Below are 21,207 nucleotides of genomic sequence, written 5' to 3' on the forward strand. Positions count from 1 at the left end.
GGAAGAGGGTTGGACTGAAAACATACAGGACAGTAGATCTCCAGGAAGAGGGTTGGACTGAAAACCTACAGGACAGTAGATCTCCAGGAAGAGGGTTGGACTGAAAACCTACAGGACAGTAGATCTCCAGGAAGAGGGTTGGACTGAAAACCTACAGGACAGTAGATCTCCAGGAAGAGGGCTGGACTGAAAACCTACAGGACAGAAGATCTCCAGGAAGAGGGTTGGACTGAAAACCTACAGGACAGTAGATCTCCAGGAAGAGGGTTGGACTGAAAACCTACAGGACAGTAGATCTCCAGGAAGAGGGCTGGACTGAAAACCTACAGGACAGTAGATCTCCAGGAAGAGGGCTGGACTGAAAACCTACAGGACAGTCGATCTCCAGGAAGAGGGTTGGGGCAGCCCTGGGCTACATAGTTTACTGCTTTTGACCATCCATTTATCTGAAACCCACAGCAAAGATGCTTTGCTTTATTTCTAAGAGCTTTGTCAACATCCTACGTTTGTATTCCCAATGGGCCCCGGCCAAAAGTAGTTTAGTAAGTAGGGAATAGGATGTCATTTAGGACAGAACCTCACGACTCAGTTTAAAGCCCCTCCTGCATCCTAGTCACACACCATTTTGTCACCAATCTGGCTCATGGGACATTAAACAAGCCAGCAAGTACAATTACAATTTTAAGCGTATAATATTTTAACAATGCCTGCAATTTGTACCAGTAAATATTACACAAAATGAGGAGGAATAAGGAGCAGTGTCACGAAAGATGACATCACTGAAACATCATCATCTTCTTCGCTTTAAATTCAAACGGTCACCACAGAGCTTTCAGTTAAATCCCACTGACCATGCCGTGGCGGTAAGGTAAGAGCTGACAGAGTCACACTAACCACTGACCATGCCGTGGCGGTAAGGTAAGAGCTGACAGAGTCACACTAAACACAGAGAAGGACATGGCTACGAACAAACCAGCCAGCTCTCGTCTTGTCAGAACATCAGTGTTCTCTCTCTCTCTCTCTCCCAGGAGAAACAGATGGTGACTTTATGTCAAGCCCACGTTGTCACACCAGCGTATGTACAGAAGAAGAAAAAAAGCCATTCTCCACATTTTTTGAGAGAAGGGAAAACAAGAACCTTTCTGTGTAGATAAAAAAAAAAAAAAAAAAAAAAAAAAAAAAAAATGCGCACGATGCCCTCAGTCTCCACAAACACGCCCCTCAGAGGAAGTGGAGTGACGTGAGAGCGAGAGGGGGAGGAGGAGGAAGTCTAGCCTATTGTTGGACCAGGCAGAGAGGAGAGATACTGGTCAACTGAGCCGACGGCGACAGGCGAGATGGAAGAATTTTTGTCAGTTGGTTTCCAGGAGAAAGATGATTTACTTACTCCTGATAAGTCAGAAGGGAGAAAATAGTCCCCCCCCCCAAAAAAAATAAAACTAAACAAAAGAAAGTTTTTGACCCGAAGACATTATTCTGTTCCCAGTGAGTATGAGGAGTGACTTCTTTACCCGTCTTCTTTAGGAGGTGTGTACCAGCCTGAACAAAACAATAACACAGGACGTTGCCATAGTACCCACTGGTGTATATATTATCAATATTATATATTATTCAAGCTCATATGGATTGATAATTGGGACTTACCATTCTTTTCGTGAATCTGGACAAGGGATTTGTATGACTGTTGTGCTCTGGCAAGATTGTACTGGTTCTGAAAGGGGGGGGGAAAAATCAAAAATAAAAACAGATCAGACTCATCAACAACCTCATCCAACTGGTGACAATTACCAGGATGTTGAACGCATTAGCCTACCTTATTGGCTCCAAACTGCACTCTGGCTTTTCCTTTGACTAAAGTGGCATTGATCTGCATGATCACAGACTCTATGGAATAGGCACTGCTCCAACCCTGGAACAACGTAAAGAAATAAATCATTAGACCGGTTTTCACCTGGTCACTTCTGTCAGAAGAGAGATTTATTTTAATTTTTTTTAAAGACAATTGAGCTAAGAGAAAGCGCCAACTTCCTCAACCACGTTGGTTAGGGATGAACATTGTGTGAATGGTTAAATATGATCCAGACCTGTTTTGTGAGAAGTTCCATACACAAGGCCCCTCCGCCAAGAACGTAACTGAAACAGAATGAATGGAGAGAAGCATCAGCTCGGTACCAGTTCAAGATGGAGAAGTACCCAGGACCTGTCCACAAAACCAGACAACGATTAGGCCCATCTCAATCTTGTCATTTAGCAGACACTCAACGTACCAGTGTATTCAACATAAAATAGCTATGTACGACAACTACATATCACAGTAGGTATAAGAATGTGTTCTTAACTGACTTGCCTAGTTAAATGAAAGGTAAAAATAAAAATATATATAGAAAAAATAAGGTATGTTCCTATTATCATCAAACTACATTGGTTAAAACAGTAGTTCAGAATGATTTGCATTAGTGATGGATAAGGACACAATGAACCGGATCCCTCCAACGACACAATGAACCGGATCCCTCCAACGAAACAATGAACCGGATCCCTCCAACGACACAATGAACCGGATCCCTCCAACGACACAATGCACCGGATCCCTCCAACGACACAATGCACCGGAACCCTCCAAGGACACAATGAACCGGATCCCTCCAACGACACAATGCACCGGATCCCTCCAACGACACAATGAACCGGATCCCTCCAAGGACACAATGAGGACGACCCCTCCAAGGACACAATGAGGACGACCCCTCCAAGGACACAATGAGGACGATCCCTCCAAGGACACAATGAACCGACCCCTCCAAGGACACAATGAGGACGACCCCTCCAAGGACACAATGAACCGGACCCCTCCAACGACACAATGCACCGGATCCCTCCAACGACACAATGAACCGGATCCCTCCAAGGACACAATGAGGACGACCCCTCCAAGGACACAATGAGGACGACCCCTCCAAGGACACAATGAGGACGACCCCTCCAAGGACACAATGAGGACGACCCCTCCAAGGACACAATGAGGACGACCCCTCCAAGGACACAATGAGGACGACCCCTCCAAGGACACAATGAACCGACCCCTCCAAGGACACAATGAACCGACCCCTCCAAGGACACAATGAGGACGACCCCTCCAAGGACACAATGAGGACGACCCCTCCAAGGACACAATGAGGACGACCCCTCCAAGGACACAATGAGGACGACCCCTCCAAGGACACAATGAGGACGACCCCTCCAAGGACACAATGAGGACGACCCCTCCAAGGACACAATGAGGACGACCCCTCCAAGGACACAATGAGGACGACCCCTCCAAGGACACAATGAACCCGATCCCTCCAAGGACACAATGAACCCGATCCCTCCAAGGACACAATGAATAGAATCGACAGACTGACAAAGAGTCTTCTATTTGGGTAGAAACAGACGCAGAGAGAGAGAGTCCATCCAGACTTCACTGAGCAGCACTCACCCACCAGACAGCACAGGAGAGACAACCCGTACGAACGGTGGGTCAAAGGGAAAGTTATCCTGCAAGAGACAAACAACAAGAAATCTTTTTAGCTCAAAACCTCTTTCACATCCAATAAAAGCCAAATTAATATATTATTTTTTATTTTTTTTAAAGAAAGAAAATCGATCCAACAAATGAAACTCACTTTATATGAGAAACTGAGCAGAATGTAGTCCACCCCTTCCTTCTCCTTCATAACTTGCAAGTCACTATGTAAGGGACTATCTGGGTCTACCCTGTTAAAATAAATGACAATGATTACACTATATTATCCAGACTTAGACAGCGAGGAAACTACACATCTCTATGATATAATACCTGGATCTGAATACTTACGTTCTTATTTTGACGTGCCATTCATAAAGGCTGTCATTGACTAGCTCCACTGAATAAATACCTGGAAATTAATAACAAGATATACAGGTGAACATCACTGTTAAAACAGACAGATTTTCATGGGGATTTTTTCTCTCCAATTATGCCAATTACATTTTCCAAGGGGCGTGGACATCGACCCTAAGGAGTTAATAAACATGTTATGATTGTCTTCATCAGCCCAGATCTACAAGCACTGAAGGGTTTGAGCCAATGGGGAGGGGTAGACACCGAACGGGTTGAGCCAATGGGGAGAGGGTAGACACCGAACGGGTTGAGCCAATGGGGAGAGGGTAGACACCGAAGGGTTTGAGCCAATGGGGATGTATAGACGCTGAACGGGTGGAGCCAATGGGGATGTATAGACGCTGAACGGGTGGAGCCAATGGGGATGAGTAGACGCTGAACGGGTGGAGCCAATGGGGATGTATAGACGCTGAACGGGTTGAGCCAATGGGGAGGAGTAGACACTGTACAGTTTGAACCAATGGGGAAGAGTAGACACTGTACAGTTTGAACCAATGGGGAAGAGTAGACACTGTACAGTTTGAACCAATGGGGATGAGTAGACGCTGTACAGTTTGAACCAATGGGGAAGGGTAGACAAAATCCAGCTATTTTTATACAGCACATTTCAGACAAGGAATGCAGCGCAATGTGCTTCACAGGAGAAAACTAATACAAAAACAATGAAAATAAAAGCTGAAATCTTTACTACACAACAAACAGAAAAAACTAAATCATTACAAAAACTGAATGACTAAAAAAAGTTAGGGCCAAATGGGGAGGGGGAGACACTAAAGGGTGAGGGCCAAGTGGGGAGGGGGAGACACTAAAGGGTGAGGGGGAGACACTAAAGGGTGAGGGCCAAGTGGGGAGGGGGAGACACTAAAGGGTGAGGGCCAAGTGGGGAGGGGGAGACACTAAAGGGTGAGGGCCAAGTGGGGAGGGGGAGACACTAAAGGGTGAGGGCCAAGTGGGGAGGGGGAGACACTGAAGGGTGAGGGCCAACTGGGGAGGGGGAGACACTAAAGGGTGAGGGCCAAGTGGGGAGGGGGAGACACTAAAGGGTGAGGGCCAAGTGGGGAGGGGGAGACACTAAAGGGTGAGGGCCAAGTGGGGAGGGGGAGACACTAAAGGGTTGGAGAGTTTTAGTAGTGTCAGCTCTGCATGCAATTTGACTAGTTGAGACATAAAAAGGGTATTGATAGAAAAGTGAACTCATCTATTACAGTAAAATAATGTCTCGATGTGTTTCGGTGTCCATATGACCGATTCTTCTGGACAAAACCTCAAATGTAAATAGCGAGTTGAAACCGCTTGTCAGAGAGGAAGATATCTCTCAACTTAGTTGGCGTGAGGTAAAAATCACAACAACAAAAAACAGGAATTGAAATGAATTCGATATATCGCCCAGTCCTAAGCTGTACCAGGCCAGGACTCACCCGTCTTGTAACTCTGTGATCTGTAGATCTCCCTGAGTTCCTTCATGAGACGATCGGAGGCCTGAACGGAACCAGAGACGGCACCCTGAAACAGGCATCACAACACCACTGGGATCAGAACCAGGCTAACAGAGCACCGTTTCTCAATCCAGTCCTCCAGGACCACACCTACTTTTGATCTATTCCAAAAACACTCACATACCTGATTTAGCCAATCATGGGCTTTATGATTAGTTAACTTGTTGAATCAGGTGAGCTAGTTTTTGGAATGGATTAAATATGGCTGGTGGTCCCCCAAGGACTAGGTTGAGAAAAAAAACAGAGAGACTATACAACTGAAGAAATGTTCCCGTTCCCCCCCTGAAAAAGAAGAAAGAAACCTTACCGAATGAGCACTTACGTTCAAGTGGTCCTGCCTCTGATTCTTACGAATCTTCTCAAGGATGGCCAGGTTCTCCTTCAAATCAAATTGTATTTATATAGCAAATTTTGTACCAAAAAGAAAAAATGCAGTAGGAAGTGCTTCATTTAATAATAAAAAGTTAGATGAAAACAATAATTTATTTGTTATAATGAAATGCTTACTTGCAAATTTCTCCTATGAATTACATTAGCGAATAAAAGTATAAAAATTGTATTGCGTAAAAAAATGTAACAAGCATAAAAAATAACATTTAGGGAAGACGTAGTCTGGGTACCAGTCTAACACGCCACTCCATGTCATTTTCCAAAGAGACTGGCCTTTTCGTCAATCTCAACATTCATTATGCAGCTGGGATTTATGGCTGAGTTGGTCATTGGTGGTTGGAAATAACATTTTAACAGGTTTCCACTGAAGCAATTGTAATGACAGTCCACCACAACACACCCAAGAGGTTCCTGATTAGCAAGGGGGTTGTCTGTGTTCATTTTCATTGTGTATTAAAAACAGTTTGAGATCATTGTGAGGGGACTTCGCCAGTGGTTGAATGGGAAATAGAGACTTCCCAGGAAAATGTTGTCCGAGGTTGCAACAGTAACCAAGGGTGGTGGGGCTTAGCGAAGGGTCAATTGCAGTATGTATTTAGTTAGCGAATTTAGAAATTAGCTAGCAACTTTTGACAGACTGGTTTCGACAGGACAAAATCAGCTACTTTTTAAAAACTGAAAAGGTTGCGAGCTACTATTTTTGTATAGCTTTCAAATAAGCACATTCATCTCCTCTCCCCTGCAACACTTCACTAGGTCCTTGGTGTACAAGAGATGTGTCCTCTAAATATACCTGGTAAAATAATGGTACTATCAAGGGGATCCATAAAATTATATTTTGTATTTCCTGAATTCTGTTCTTTGTTTTACATTTCCTGGTTAGGAATTTTTCCCAGTTTTTTTTTTACACTCAATATTACAATTATTTACAGAGAAACAGAGTATTCATAATGTCAAAGCCTAATGTTCGTTTCTATTAATTCTACACTATAGCTAAAGGTAAATCACTCAGTTCTGCTAACACTAGCTAGTCCTCTCTGGCACCATTCGTGTTGTTTGAGCTCGTAGGTCTCGCAGCGTGCGTTTCCTGAAAAGGCATCTGCTGGAGCCAGGCCCTATTGGCCTCTTTGGTAAACGACACGGAGTACAAGGAGTGGCATGTAATAGCTGAACAAACACAACCAGGCGAGGGAAGACGGTAAAAAGAAAAGTCAACTATATACACTGAGCATAACAAACATCAGGAACATCTTCCTAATATGGAGTTGCACCCCCCCCCCACCCCCTTTTGCTAAAAGTGTTTAAAGCGTTCCACAGGGCTGGTGGCCCATGTTGAGTCCAATGCTTCCCACAGTATGGTCAAGTTGGTTGAATAATCTTGATACACAGATTTTTTTTGTTGGCATCCCCCCCTCCCTTTTTCTCCCCAATTTTGTGGTATCCAAATTGGTAGTTACAGTCTTGTCCCATCGCTGCTACTCCTGTACGTACTCGGGAGAGGCGAAGGTCGAGAGCCGTGCGTCCTCCGAAACACAACCCAAAGAAGCCGCGCTGCTTCTTGACACAACTCTCACTTAACCCGAAAGCCAGCCGGACCAACGTGTCGGGAGGAAACACCGTATACCTAGCGACCGTGTCAGCGTGCATGCGCCAAACCCGCCACAGGAGTAGCTGGGGCGCGATGGTACAAGGAAATTTCGGGCGGCTAAACCCTCCCCTAACCTGGACGACAGTGGGCCAATTGTACGCCGCCTCATGGGTCTCCCGGTCGCGGCCGGCTGCAACATAGCCCGGGATCAACCCCGGGTCTGTAGTGACACCTCAAGCACTCAATGGCACACATACACAATCCATGTCTCAAGGCATAAAAATCCTTCTTTCACCCGTCTCCTCCTCTTCAACTACACTTAAGTGGATTGAACAAGTGACATCAATAAGGGATCATAGCTTTCAGCTGGTCAGTCTATGTCATGGAAAGAGCAAGTGTTCTTAATGTTTTGTAGACAGATAGAGACAGACGCACGCAGGGTAATGACCTTCTCTATTCCGTCGTCCTCTGACTTCTTCCCGTCCACTGGCTCCTCTTCCTTCATCTCATAGTGGTCCAGGTCTTCAATGTCCTGCTGAACACAATCTATAGTTTTATTGCATATAGTATAGAAAACACAAGAGAATGTATATACGGCACAAGAAGTTTATGATGAATGTGGACATTATCCGTCTATATACATCATTGCACATAGTAGGGTTGGGTGATGTCTTAAATGACAGATCGTCCAATCCAAACATAGCAGGAATAGACGATTGGGGTCAATTGGTGGGAAGAAGGCAATATAAAAAGGACACATTGCTAGGCCTAAACAGTGTTAGACCTAGTTATTTTGGCTAGCCTAGGCTACAGAATGATTTACGAATTGGTAGGACTTTCTTTCGTCCATAAAAATACTTATATCACTTATATTAGCCTTTTAAAAACAATTATATCCGTGTCAAATTATTTATTTTTAAAATTAACATTTCTTTATTTAACCTTTATTTAAAGGCAAGTCAGTTAATAAAAAAAAAAAAATGATTTACAATGACGGCCTACCCCGGACAACGCTGGGCCAATTGTGCACCGCCCTATGGGATTCCCAATCACGGCCAGATGTGATGCAGCCTGGATTCGAACCAGGGACTGCAGTGACGCCACTACCACTGAGATGCAGTGGCTTAGACCGCTACGCCACTCGGGAGCCCAAGTCAAATGTCAAGCTACAATCTACATTATTAATAACAATGCACGACAACAGTCTAACCACCTAATAAATTGTATTCAGAAAGTATTCACACCCCTTGACTTCTTCCACATGTTGTTGTGTTACAGCCAGAACATAAAATTGATTACATTGAGATTGTGTCACTGGCCTACACACAATATCCCATAATGTCGAAAGTGGATATGTTTTTCAGCATTTTTACAAAAGAAATACAAATAAAAAGCTGAGTCAATAAGTATTCAACCCTTTTGTTATGACAAGCCTAAATAAGTTCAGGAGTTTAAAAAAAAAATATGCTTAACATAAGTTGCATGGACTCACTCTGAACAATAATAGTGGTTAACATGATTTCTGAATGACTACCTCATCTCTACACATGGGTAAAAAAAAAAAAAAAAGACATTGAATATCCATTTGATCATGGTGAAGTTATTAATTACACTTTGGATGGTGTATCAATACACCCAGTCACTAGAACACATATAAACGTCCTTCTTAACTCAGTTGCCGGAGAGGAAGGAAACCTCTCAGGGATTTCACCATTAAGCCAATGGTGATTTTAAAACAGTTACAGAGTTTAATGGCTGTGATAGGAGAACTGAGGATGGATCAACAACATTGTATACAACATTGTATAGTTACTCCACAATACTAACCTAAATCACAGAGTGAAAAGAAAGAAGCCTGTACAGAAAAATATTCCAAAACACGCATCCTGTTTTCAATAGAGTACTAAAGTAAAACTGCAAAGAATGCAGCGAAGAAATGTACTTTTTTTCCTGATTACAATGCGTTATGTTTGGGGCAAATCCAACACAACACATCATTGAGTACCACGCTTCATATTTTCAAGCATGGTGGTGGCTGCATCAAGTTATGGGCATGCTTGTTACTGGCAAAGACTAGGCAGTTTTTTGGGATAAAAAAATAACAAAAATAGAGCTAAACACAGGCAAAAACTTGGTTCAGTCTGCTTTCAAACAGACACAGAGACAAAATCACCTTTTTAAGCAGGACAATCGGCTTCATAATGTACAGTAAGACAAATACACACGAGTTACCTACCAAGACGTCATTGAATGTTCCTGAGTGGCCTAGTTAGTTTTGACTTAAATTGGCTTGAAAATCTATGGCAAGACTTGAATATGGCCGTTTAGAAATGATCAACACCCAACTTGACAGAGCGTGAAGATTCTTTTTAAAGGAAAATTTACAATCCATGTGTGCAAAGCTCTTAAGAGAATTTACCCAGATACACTCACAACTGTAATCACTGCCAATGGTGCTCCTACAAAGTATTGACTCAGGGGTGTGAAAACTTATTGTAAATGCGATATTTCTGTATTTCATTTTCAATAAAATTTGCAAAAATGTCTAAAAAGATGTTTTCACTTCATCATTATGGGGTAGTGTGTAGATTGGTCAGAAATATTTTGATTATATTCATTTAACGTTTAGGATGTAACAACAAACTGTGGAATAAGTCAAGGCTTATGAATACTTTCTGAAGACAGCGCTTGCATTGAAAATGTAAGCTATGGCAAATAGGCCATTTGGCACATCACCCTGTTGTGACGTAAATGTTGTGATGTAAATGTTGTGTGCAGAACAGCACTGTGCTATTGTGCTGCCAGACTCCGGACGTGCAGTCAAATATGCTAAACCCTGTTTGTGACATCACGATGTCGTCACCATCGACGATGGCCGTCAAACGTCCGTCGATCGATGACGCAACCGTAAAACCGCCCAACCCTGGTACATTAGGTAGGTAAACATGTACACACACGCACCTCGCCCATTTCTTCTTCATCCTCCTCCTCAGATGTCACTTCATCCGCTGGTCCATGCTATACGGGAGAGTGGGAAAAAAGAATATACAAAAAGAAAAATGACTTTCTGATTGTGTCAATGGCGTATGGAATGTTACCCAGGCCCAGAACACGAGGCTTGCCTTGCGTTCCGGCTGTACCCATCCGCGAATCACTATATTTCGATTTAAATCTGATGCAAATAATGTTAGCTAGAAATATATCTATATCTAAAAATGTGATTCAAAACCAACTGAATATCGACTGATTTCAAAACTGTGGGGTACACCAATTCTAGATTATTTTTTAACATACGAGGTTGTCAGGTTTACCATAGAAATATAATTTAATTCTAAAATGAGCCCTACCTTGCGCTCTGGGTTGATCGGCCCAGCAGGGAGTGGCTGATCTAGCATCTCAACATCTGGGTGCTGTGGCAGGTTGTACAGCCGACACAGGTCACAGATGAGACGCTTTAGCTGCTGTAGGAGCTGGGAGAAGAAAAAAAAAAGAATAACAGGTCAACTATCATTCTACAGCAGCTACAGTATCTCTGAACCTTTCTCACAATAATACAACACCAACAACTTTTTACTGGAAATGATCAAACAATTTTGAAGGAGGTACTATGATTTCCATGAGTCAGAGCGACTTAGTCAATGTTCTATGTGGCTCAGTCGGTAGAGTATGACACTTGTAACACCAAGGGTTACATTCCCGCTGGGGCCACCCATACGAGAAAAAAAAGTATGCACCTATGACTAAGTCGCTATGGATAAAAGCATCTGCTAAATGGTACGTACTGTGCCTTCAGAAAGTATTTCTTAGCCTTCGACTTTTTCCACATTTTGTTGCTACAAATTGGGATTTAATTGTCTTATTTTTTATGATCTACACAAAATACTCTGTCAAAACCGAAGAAAATTTTTCTAAAATGTTTTTGATTATTAAAAAATAAAAATGTATACGTCTTGAATAGATAAGAATTCAACCCCCTGATTCAATACATGTTATAATCACCATTGGCAGCGATGACAACTGAGGTTTTCTGGGTAAATTCTCTACGTGCTTTGCACACCTGGATTGTACAATATTTGCACATTATTATTTTTTTAACTCTTCAAGCTCTGTCAAGTTAGTGGTTGATCAAATCAAATGTGATTTGTCACATACACAGATTTAGCAGATGTTGTGGGTATAGCGAAATGCTTATGCTCCTAGCCTCAACAGTAGAGTAGTATCTAACAATACGCAACAATACACACACATCTAAAAGTAAAATAATGGAATTAAGAAATGTATAAATATTAGGACGAGCAATGTCGGAGTGGAACGGATTAAAATACAGTAGAATACAGTATATACATATGAAATGAGTAAAACCGTACGTAAACTTTACATATACTGAGTGTACAAAACATTATGAACATCTTCCTAATATTGAGTTTATTGAAGGTTCTCCCATCTCCACAGAGGAACTCTGGAGCTCTGTTAGAGTGACCATCAGGTTCTTGGTCACCTCCTTGACCAAGGCCCTTCTCCCCCGATTGCTCAGTTTGGCCGTGCGGCCAGCTATAGGAAGCGTCTTGGTGGTTCCAAACTTCTTCTATTTAAGAATGATGGAGGCCACTGTGTTCTTGGGGACCTTCAATGCTGCAGAAATGTTTTGGTATCCTTCCCAAGATCTGTGCCTTCGACACAATCCTGTCTCGGAGCTGTACGGACAATTCCTTCGACCTCATGGCTTGGATTTTGCTCTGACATGCACTTTCAACTCTGGGACATTATATAGACAGGTGTGTGCCTTTCCAAATCAATTGAATTTACCACAGGTGGACTCCAATCAAGTTGTAGTAACATCAAGGATGATCAATGGAAACAGGATGCACCTGAGCTCAATTTCAAGTCTCATAGCAAAGGGTCTAAATACTTATGTAAATACGTTTTAAAAAATAAAAACACACACACACACACACACACTTGCAAACATTTCTAAAAACCTGTTTTCGCGTTGTCATTATTGGGTAGTGTGTGTAGATTGATGAGAAAACTTTTTTTTTTTAATTCCATTTTAGAATAAGGATGTAATGTAACAAAATGTGGAAAAAGTGAAAGGGGTCTGAATACTTTCAGAAGGCACAATGTAGGGTGCATGGTAGAGTAACCAGGTGGTAGCCAGCCAGTGACAGTGACTAAGTTCAGGGCAAGGGTACTGGGTGGAGGCCGGCTAGCGATGGCTATTTTACAGTCTGATGACCTTGAGATTGAAAAACAGATTCTGTCTCTCGGCCCCAGCTTTGATGCACCTGTACTGACCTCGCATTGCGTATGATAGCGGGGTGAACAGGCAGTGGCATGGGTGGATGATGTCCTTGATGATCTTTTTGGCCTTCCTGTGACATCGAGTGCTGTAGGTGTCCTGGAGGGCAGGCAGTGTGCCCCCGGTGATGTGTTGGGCAGATCTTACCAGCCTCTGGAGAGCCCTGTGGTTGCAGGCGGTGCAGTTGCCGTACCAGGCGGTGATACAGCCCGACAGGATGCTCTCCATGGTTCATCTGTACAACTTTGTGAGGGTCTTAGGTGCTAAGCCGAATTTCTTCAGCCGCCTGATGTTTAAGAGGCGCTGTTGCGCCTTCTTCACCACACTGCCTGTGTGGGCAGACCATTTCAGGATGTCAGTGATGGGTATGCCGAGGAACTTGAAGCTTTTCACTTTCTCCAGGTGCTGTTGTTTTCTACCTTCACCACATGGGGGCAGCCGGTCAGGAAGTCCAGGACCTAGTTGCACAGGGCGGGGTTCAGACCAAGGGTCCTGAGCTTAGTGATGAACTTGGAGGATACTATGGTGTCGAAGGCAGAGCTGTAGTCAAATAACAGCATTCTTACATAGGTATTCTTCTTGTCTAGATGGGATAGGGCAGTGTGATGGCGATTGCATCGTAAGTTATTCTATTCGGGCGGTATGCAGAAGTGGGTGTAGACGCCGTGGCTAGGGATGTCGTCTGGGTCGGCAGCCTTGCGAGGGTTAACGCGTTTAAATGTCTTACTCACGTCGGCCACAGAGAACAAGAGCCCACAGTCCTCGGGACGGGCCACGACGGTGGCACTGTGTTATCCTCAAAGCGTGTGAAGGTGTTTAGCTTGTCTGAGAGCAAGACATCAGTGTACGCGACGTGGCTAGTTTTCCCTTTGTTATCCGTGATTGCCTGGAGTCCCTGCCACATACGTCTTGAGTCTGAGCCGTTGAATTGCGACTCCACTGTCTCTGTACTGACGTTTTCCATGACCAGCACTGAATAAACCTTAGCATGGGTACTTCCTGTTTAAGTTTCTGCCTATAGGAAGGGAGGAGCAGAACGAAGTCGTAATCTGATTTGCCGAAGGGAGGGTGGGGGAGGGAATTGTAGCCATCCCGGAAGAGAGAGTGGTCCAGAGTTTTTGAAGAGCTGGTACTACAGGCAAATGTGTTGATAGAACTTCAGTAACGTCTCTCATTTTCTTTGTTCAAGTTCCCAGCTACAAAAAATGCGGCCTAAGGATGTGGTATCCAGTCTACACAAAGTCCAGTGTTGTTCCTTGAGGGCCATTATGGTATCGGCTTGAGGGGGAAAAATACAAGGCTGTGACTATTGTCGAGGTATTCTTGGCTGGGTGAACAAAATGACTTAAGTTCCTGTACGTTATCACAATCACAGCACGAGTAGTTAATCATGAAACATACACCTAACGCCTTTCTTCTTCCCAGAGAGATCTTTATACTTGTCTGCGCGATGTACTGAGAACCCAGCTGGCAATATGGACGGGGACAGTATATCCGGAAACAGCCATGATTCTGTGAAACAGAGTATGTTACAATACCTGATGTCTCTCTGGAAGGAGATCCTCGCCCTGAGCTCATCTATTTTATTGTCCAGAGACTCAACATCAGCGAGAAATCTACTCGGAAGCGGTGGATGGTGTGCACACCTCCTGTGTCGGACTAGAAGTCAACTCTGAATACCTCTTCTCCGCCGGTGGTGTCTTGGAGCAGCCTCTGGGATGAGTTCCGTTGCCTTGGGGGGGTACGAACAAAGAATCCAATTCGGGAAAGTTGTATTTCTGGTCGGAATGCTGGCGAGTTACCGCCACTTTGATATCGAATGGTTATTTCCGGCTGTATATAATAACACAAAAAACGTTCTGGGCTAATGTAAGAATTAACACACAAAACAAAAATACTGCAAAGTTGACATTTTCAAGTCTTGCCATAGATTTTCAAGCCGATTTATGTCAAAACTAACTCGGCCACTCAGGAACATTTGTTTGTCTTGATAAGCACCTCCAGTGTACAAAACATTAGGAACACCTGCTCTTTCCAGACTGACCAGGTGAATCCAGGTGAAAGAGGAGGATTCTAAGTGGATATTGTTTTAAGAACGTCATACCATGGATCATTTAGCTATTTGAATTTGAATTGTAGGACCGCTTTAGGTATCCAAAAACAAAGTTCATAAGATATTTAATTTGGACTTTACCATTGTAGCCCATAGAAATGCATTAAATAACAAACACATAATTAGAAAAAAAATAAGGGGGAAAAAAACGACATTGTAAGGAATACATTTTTGAAGCGTCTTGTCCAATATCTAAGAGATACTGTATAAGAAAGCTCCAGAAAGATTTGTTTTTTTTAAACATATTTAATCCCTTATTTTAGTTGGCACAAAACTACCTCCAATCGTCACTTATTTTCCTTAACTACCTCCATTTTTATGGGGATCTTTGTTACTTAGATTAACGCAGCAACTCTAGACTAGAGGTTTTGAATGTCACCTGTTAAATTCACTTTAATCCGTGTAGATGGGAAACAGGTTAAAGATTTTTAATCCTTCAAACAATTAAGACATGGATTGACATGGATTGACAGGGGTAGTGTTATATGGCCAATATACCACAGCTAAGGGCTGTTCTTAGTCAAAGCCCTTAGCCGTGGTATATTGGCCATATCATGCCTTATTGCTATTATAAACTGGTTACCAATGTAATTAGAGCAGTAAAAACACATGTTTTGTCCTACCCGTGGTATACGGTCTGATAAACTACGGCTGTCAGCCAATCAGCATTCAGGGCTCAAACAACAGTATATAATTGGCTTAAATCTATTCAGTTTCTTTTATCCTAAAACTCCTTAGTCCTTGCCAATGACAAGCATATCCATAACACGATACAGCCACTACCATGCTTCAAAATACAAAGCGTGGTACTCAGTGATGTGTTGTATTTGCCCTAAACAGAATACATTGTAAACAGGACAAAAAGTTTATTTATTTGACTAATTGCAAACAGGATGCATGTTTTGGAATATTTTTATTCTGCACAGACTTCCTTCTTTTCACTGTAATTTAGTTTAGTATTGTGGAGTAACTACAATGTTGTTGATCCATCCTCAGTTTCTTTCCTATCACAGCCATTAAATTTACTTTTTGAAAGTCACCATTGGCCTGGAGTGGTTTCGTTCCTCCCCGGCAACCGAGTTAGGAAGTACGCCTTTATCTTTGTAGCGACTTGGTGTATTGATACGCCATTCAAAGTGTTATTCAATACTCAAAGGTATATTTATTTTTTACCCATCTACCAGTAGGTACCCTTCTTTGCGAGGCATCGGAAAACCTCCCTGGTCTTTGTTGTTGATAATTGTATGTATGTGTGGGGTACAGAGATTGGGTAAAATAAATATATATATATATATATATATTTATTTATTTAACCCTTTAGAACCCATAGAGGTAGAAGGCCTTTTAAATTACTATAGTGGCTACGAACGGACATGTTTTTCTATCAATAATATTTATCAATAATCGCAAAATGTACTTGCTAACAACCTGTTATGGTATTCACGTGGCTGTTGTCATCAACCAGAAACAGGGGTATGCTGTTATTTAACTCTTAAAAAAAACAACTTAATTACTAAAAATGACGACGCCGAAGCGGACACGACTTTTCACTGTAAAAGAGGCTGTATCTATGTTGGTTGGTTGGTGATATGGATTCGGACAAGTCCTTGCACTTCGAAAAGTGATGATGACGAGGTGAGTGAAGTAAACAGCAGATATACGTTTTGTGTTGTCGATGTTTGATGCTGTGAATCTTGTGGAATAGCTCTCAGATTAGCAAATCATGTCACAATGACTTGGTTAGTACAGGTGAGCGCGAATGATTGCTCTTTTGTCATGGAAATAGTTGCCGTGTTTAGCTGTATATAGTCAGCTACCTAAAATCCTTTTTTAGGGGGGGGGCATGTTTCTGCTGATGTAATTCATATGGAAATGGCCCAAGCTGCTTGCTATAGCTAGCTAACTAGTTAGTCTGCCAGGCAAGAAAAGTTGTATGTTGCGGTAAATTAGGGCTGCGCTCACAAAGCATCAACCTTCACCATCTTGCTAATACAGACAACCAGCTAACTAGCCACCGAAATTAAGGCTAGAGTCATTTGTTTTTATCTGTTGGGTTTAGACTATGGTTTGTCATGTTTGCTAGGTAAAGATATCCATAGGCTATACATTGCCTTGTTTTCCTATTATTTGTCAGCTTAGCTGTTAGGGTAGTAGAGGCCCGTGCAGTGGAGCTCATATGATCAGTTGGATATTTATTTACAACTAACAAGTTGCTTGTTTTGTCCCGTTTCTACCGACACAATTCATTTGGAAACTGTCCCAGATGTGTAACTACTCAGCTAACATTGGCGAACTCTGTAGTTATGTTTTCTTGACTGACAGACTGAGTTAATTGGAGGAGAGAGAGAGAGAGATGGAGGGAGGCGTGTAATGATCACAATTTATTACACGAAGCCCTTTTTTAGGAAGAGACTATGTGTATGGTTGAGAAAAAGAATGAGGATGGAAGACAAAAACCGTGTGAGAGGGAGAGAGATTATGTTCCTGACCACAACTGTATCCTGTTTATTCTCTCCTCTCCCCTGTTAGTCTGTTCCTCTAGGTCAGTGGAAGTCAGGGAAACTGATGTGGAGAGTCAGCAAAAGGCAGGGAGGAAGAGGAGTTAGAAATCACTAATATGTGTTGCACGGTAGATTTTTTGTTGTTGAGTAAATCGTTTTTTGATAGTGTCTTTACACTAGGCTACGCTGGGGAAGCAGCGTAGCCAAGTGGTTAGAGCGTTGGACTAGTAACCGAAAGGTTGCAAGTTCAAATCCCCGAGCTGACAAGGTACAAATCTGTCGTTAACAGTTAACCCACTGTTCCTAGGCCGTCATTGAAAATAAGAATTTGTAATAAGAATTTGTTTTTAACTGACTTGCCTAGTTAAATAAAGGTGAAATAAAAAATGTAAGACAAAATGAGTGTTATTCCTATTGACATGAATGTGGTGTCATATTAAAGACGAGGTTGTGCTAATTAAAAGCAAGTTAACTTGTAATTGTCATTTGTTCTTTGTTTTAGAGCTATGTCTGTTTGAAATGTGTGAGAAAATGAGCTTTATCTTAAATTCTCAGTAATCTGCAGCACACATAGTCCATGCAATTTAAGCACATTTTTACTCCTGAACTTATTTAGGCTTGCCATAACAAAGGGGTTGAATACTTAAGACCTTAATTTTTTTATATTAATTTCTATAAACAACATTCCACTTTGACATTGTGTGTAGATCAGTGGCACAAAATCTCAATTTAATAAATGTTATATTCGAGCTGTAACAAAATGTGAAAAAGTCAAGGGGTGTGAATACTTTCTGAAGGCACTGTATAGTGTTAACTGACCCTTTTTACAACTTAGCAACCAATTTTGTTCGTGCTATTAGGGCCTATGCCTTCCATGAGAGCTGGTAGCTACATCCTGCAGCACATTTTGTGTTGGTGTAAAGAGGGAAGTCCAGTACACACACACAGGTGAGTGACTTACCAGAGAGGTGCCCTTTCTGACATCTTCCAGGCGCTCCAACACCTCTGTCAGACTTGGGTCATCAGAGTCAACAAACCAGATTGGGGGTATAGAAGGGTATGACTCCTGGGAACGAGAGGTTGAGAGAAAAACAGGAGAGAGGGAGAGAGAAAAACAGGAGAGAGGGAGAGAGAAAAACAGGAGAGAGGTGGTAACCAGTTGATCACATCCATTACTAGGAAAATCTGTAATGGAACAATGCTGAACTGACACACCATCTAGCTATCTATCTACACTGAACGAAAATATAAACGCAACATGCAAAAACTTCAAAGATTTTAAATTGAGTTACAGTTCATAAGGAAATCAGTCAATTTAAATAAATGAATTAGGCCCTAATCTATGGATTGCACATGACTGGGAATACAGACATGAATCTGTTGGTTTCAGATAACTTAAAAAAAAACATGCTCGACAGGTCACATCTGATGAGTATGCATGCCATAGAAGAAATGGGACATTTTCAGCTTCCAAGAACTGTGTAGATCCTTGTGACATGCTGCCGTGCATCATCTTGCTGAAACATAAGGTGATACGGGTAAATGAATGGCACAACAATGGGCCTCAGGATCTCGTCACGGTATCTCTGTGCATTCAAATTGCCTTCAATAAAATGCAATTGTGTTCGTTGTCCGTAGCTTGTACCTGCCCATGCCATAACCCCATCGCTACCATGGGGTACATGGTTCACAACTTTGACGTCAGTAAACCGCTCGCCCACACAACGCTGTCTGCCTGGTACAGTTGAAACTGGGATTCATCTGTGAAGAGCACACTTCTCCAGCGTGCCATTTTGCCATCGAAGGTGAGCATTTGCCCACTGAAATCGGTTACGACGCTGAACTGCAGTCAGGTCAAGACCCTGGTGAGGACGACGAGCATGCAGATGAGCTTCCCTGAGACGGTTTCTGACAGTTTGTGCAGAAATTCTTCGGTTGTGGAAACCTACAGTTTCATCAGCTGTCTGGGTGGCTGGTCTCAGACGATCCCGCAGACGAAGAAGCCGGATGTGGAGGTCCTGGGCTGGTATGGTTACATGTGGTCCTGTGGTTGTGAGGCCGGTTAGACATACTGTCAAATTCTCTAAAATGATGTTGGAGGCGGCTTATGGTAGAGAAATTAACATTAAACTATCTCGCAACAGCTCTGGTGGAATTTCCTGCAGTCGGCATGCCAATTGCACACTCCCTCAAAACTTGAGACATCTGTGGCATTGGGTTGTGTGACAAAACTACACATTTTAGGGTTGCCTTTTATTGCCCCCTGCATAAGGTGCGCCGGTGTAATGATCATGCTGTTTAATCACCTTCTTGATATACAACACCTGTCAGGTGGATGTATTATTTTGGCAAAGGATAAATGCTCACAAAGGGATGTAAACAAATTTGTGCATAATATTTAAGACAACCTTTTTGTGAGTATGAAACATGTCTGGGATCTTATTTCAGCTCATGAAACATGGGACCGTCACTTTACATGTTGCATTTATATTTTTGTTCAGTGTAGCTATATCTACAAAACAAACTGGTTAACTGATATTTCTTAAGGTATTTATTTTTATTCTTTGGGATTTGTGTGTATTGTTAGGTATTGCTACACTGTTGGAGATAGAAACAAACATTTTTCGCTGCACCTGCAATAACATCTGCAAAATATGTATACACGGCCAATACTATTTGGATTTGATTAGCCAGATAGCTGGAGCTACTTCAGAATAAAGAAATGACAGATCACATTCAGTAACATCCATAGCTATACAACACGCACTAACCATCTAGTCACGACGTCACGTGTGCTGACTTGTAATGTTATGTCCTGATGTTTTATTTTGTTGGTCGCTAGCTCATCCGAGTTGTTACGACGTCAATTAGCTACCTAGCTAATACTAAACAACCATTTTTCACACAGGACTATTCCGCATTAAGTCAGCAATTGTGTTCACATGTCACGTTGACTTGTCTTATTGTATAAGCAAAAAAATAATAAGCTACAATTAACAGCTAGCTACATTTTATAGGTTGGTTGAGGGTCAAATGTATTTTAGGTTTTTTTTTTTTCTCCTCCAGACGCATTAGCCAACAAGCTAACATTAGCTAGCTAGTCTATAACAACCAACTAACTAAACGTTTACACATATGAGCTTGTTTGTTGTTTGCTAAATAGCATAGCTAACTATAGCTGAACATATGACCCGTTAATAAAGTATAAACAAACTGAATTCAGAACACATTCATATTTTAATTATCTAGTTAGCTAGCTGATTTGTGACACAAATTGTGTGTTCGCGTTGAAAAATTCCAAATTCGTCATGTTTATGTCTCGTCCTGTGCTAACTGGCTAGCTAACGTTAGCTTCTTTCTTACCGTGATGTTGCAATGTATAATCAGGAGTTTTTCACCGGTTACATTAAACTGACAACTAAGCTCATCAGGCTTCCAATCGATAATTCTGAAACGTTCGTGGTTTGGGTCAAAAATTGACTCCAAAAACTTCAATTCGGCCTTCAGACCCGACACCGACATCTTCCACTCATCTCAAGCCAGGCAGTCCGCGGGGGAGGGGACAAGTTGAGGCATATTGCGACCGCGCAGTCGGGACTGGATCTCGCTCCGTAGCGTGAGAGCACAACAAAAGAGTGCAGTGCTGGGTGGGAAATGGCATATCATAAAATCCTATGTCTCTGAATACATAGCAGGTCAAATAGATACATGTATGGTTACTATTGATTATAGATATCAAATTATGTAAAAAAAAATATATATAATAATAAATAAAAAAAACATTGTCGAATGTGTTTTTTTGCTCAATGCTGAGCCAGTGCAGGACACAAACATATTGAGAAGACATATCTCATGCCGATGACACAACAGTGGTAAGCCTGATCACTGACAACAATGA

The 21,207-nt window shown here is 42.2% G+C and overlaps 1 protein-coding gene across 4 annotated transcripts; it reads right to left on the reverse strand.

Moving 5' to 3' along the window:
- Window positions 1–1,165: 1,165 nt before the first annotated feature.
- Window positions 1,166–20,881, reverse strand: LOC115192867 (ubiquitin-conjugating enzyme E2 Q2). 4 transcript variants are annotated; one of them, XM_029751779.1, is made up of 14 exons: window positions 20,673–20,881; window positions 18,271–18,375; window positions 10,744–10,866; window positions 10,358–10,414; window positions 7,845–7,928; window positions 5,741–5,797; window positions 5,341–5,425; window positions 3,857–3,917; window positions 3,666–3,756; window positions 3,479–3,537; window positions 2,085–2,133; window positions 1,814–1,909; window positions 1,645–1,711; window positions 1,166–1,539 (listed from the first exon to the last, which is right to left on the reverse strand). In XM_029751779.1, the coding sequence occupies exons 1-14, from the start codon at window positions 20,829–20,831 to the stop codon at window positions 1,508–1,510; spliced, it is 1,125 nt and encodes a 374-aa protein (XP_029607639.1). In that variant the 5' UTR covers window positions 20,832–20,881; the 3' UTR covers window positions 1,166–1,507. The 4 variants fall into 4 exon arrangements, with proteins under 4 accessions (XP_029607639.1, XP_029607636.1, XP_029607637.1 ...); XM_029751776.1 differs by having other exon boundaries at window positions 5,726–5,797; XM_029751777.1 differs by having other exon boundaries at window positions 7,845–7,931.
- Between the last annotated feature and the right edge of the window lie 326 nt (window positions 20,882–21,207).

The sequence above is a fragment of the Salmo trutta genome, chromosome 4 (genome assembly GCF_901001165.1).
Source record: "Salmo trutta chromosome 4, fSalTru1.1, whole genome shotgun sequence".
NCBI lineage: Eukaryota > Metazoa > Chordata > Actinopteri > Salmoniformes > Salmonidae > Salmo > Salmo trutta.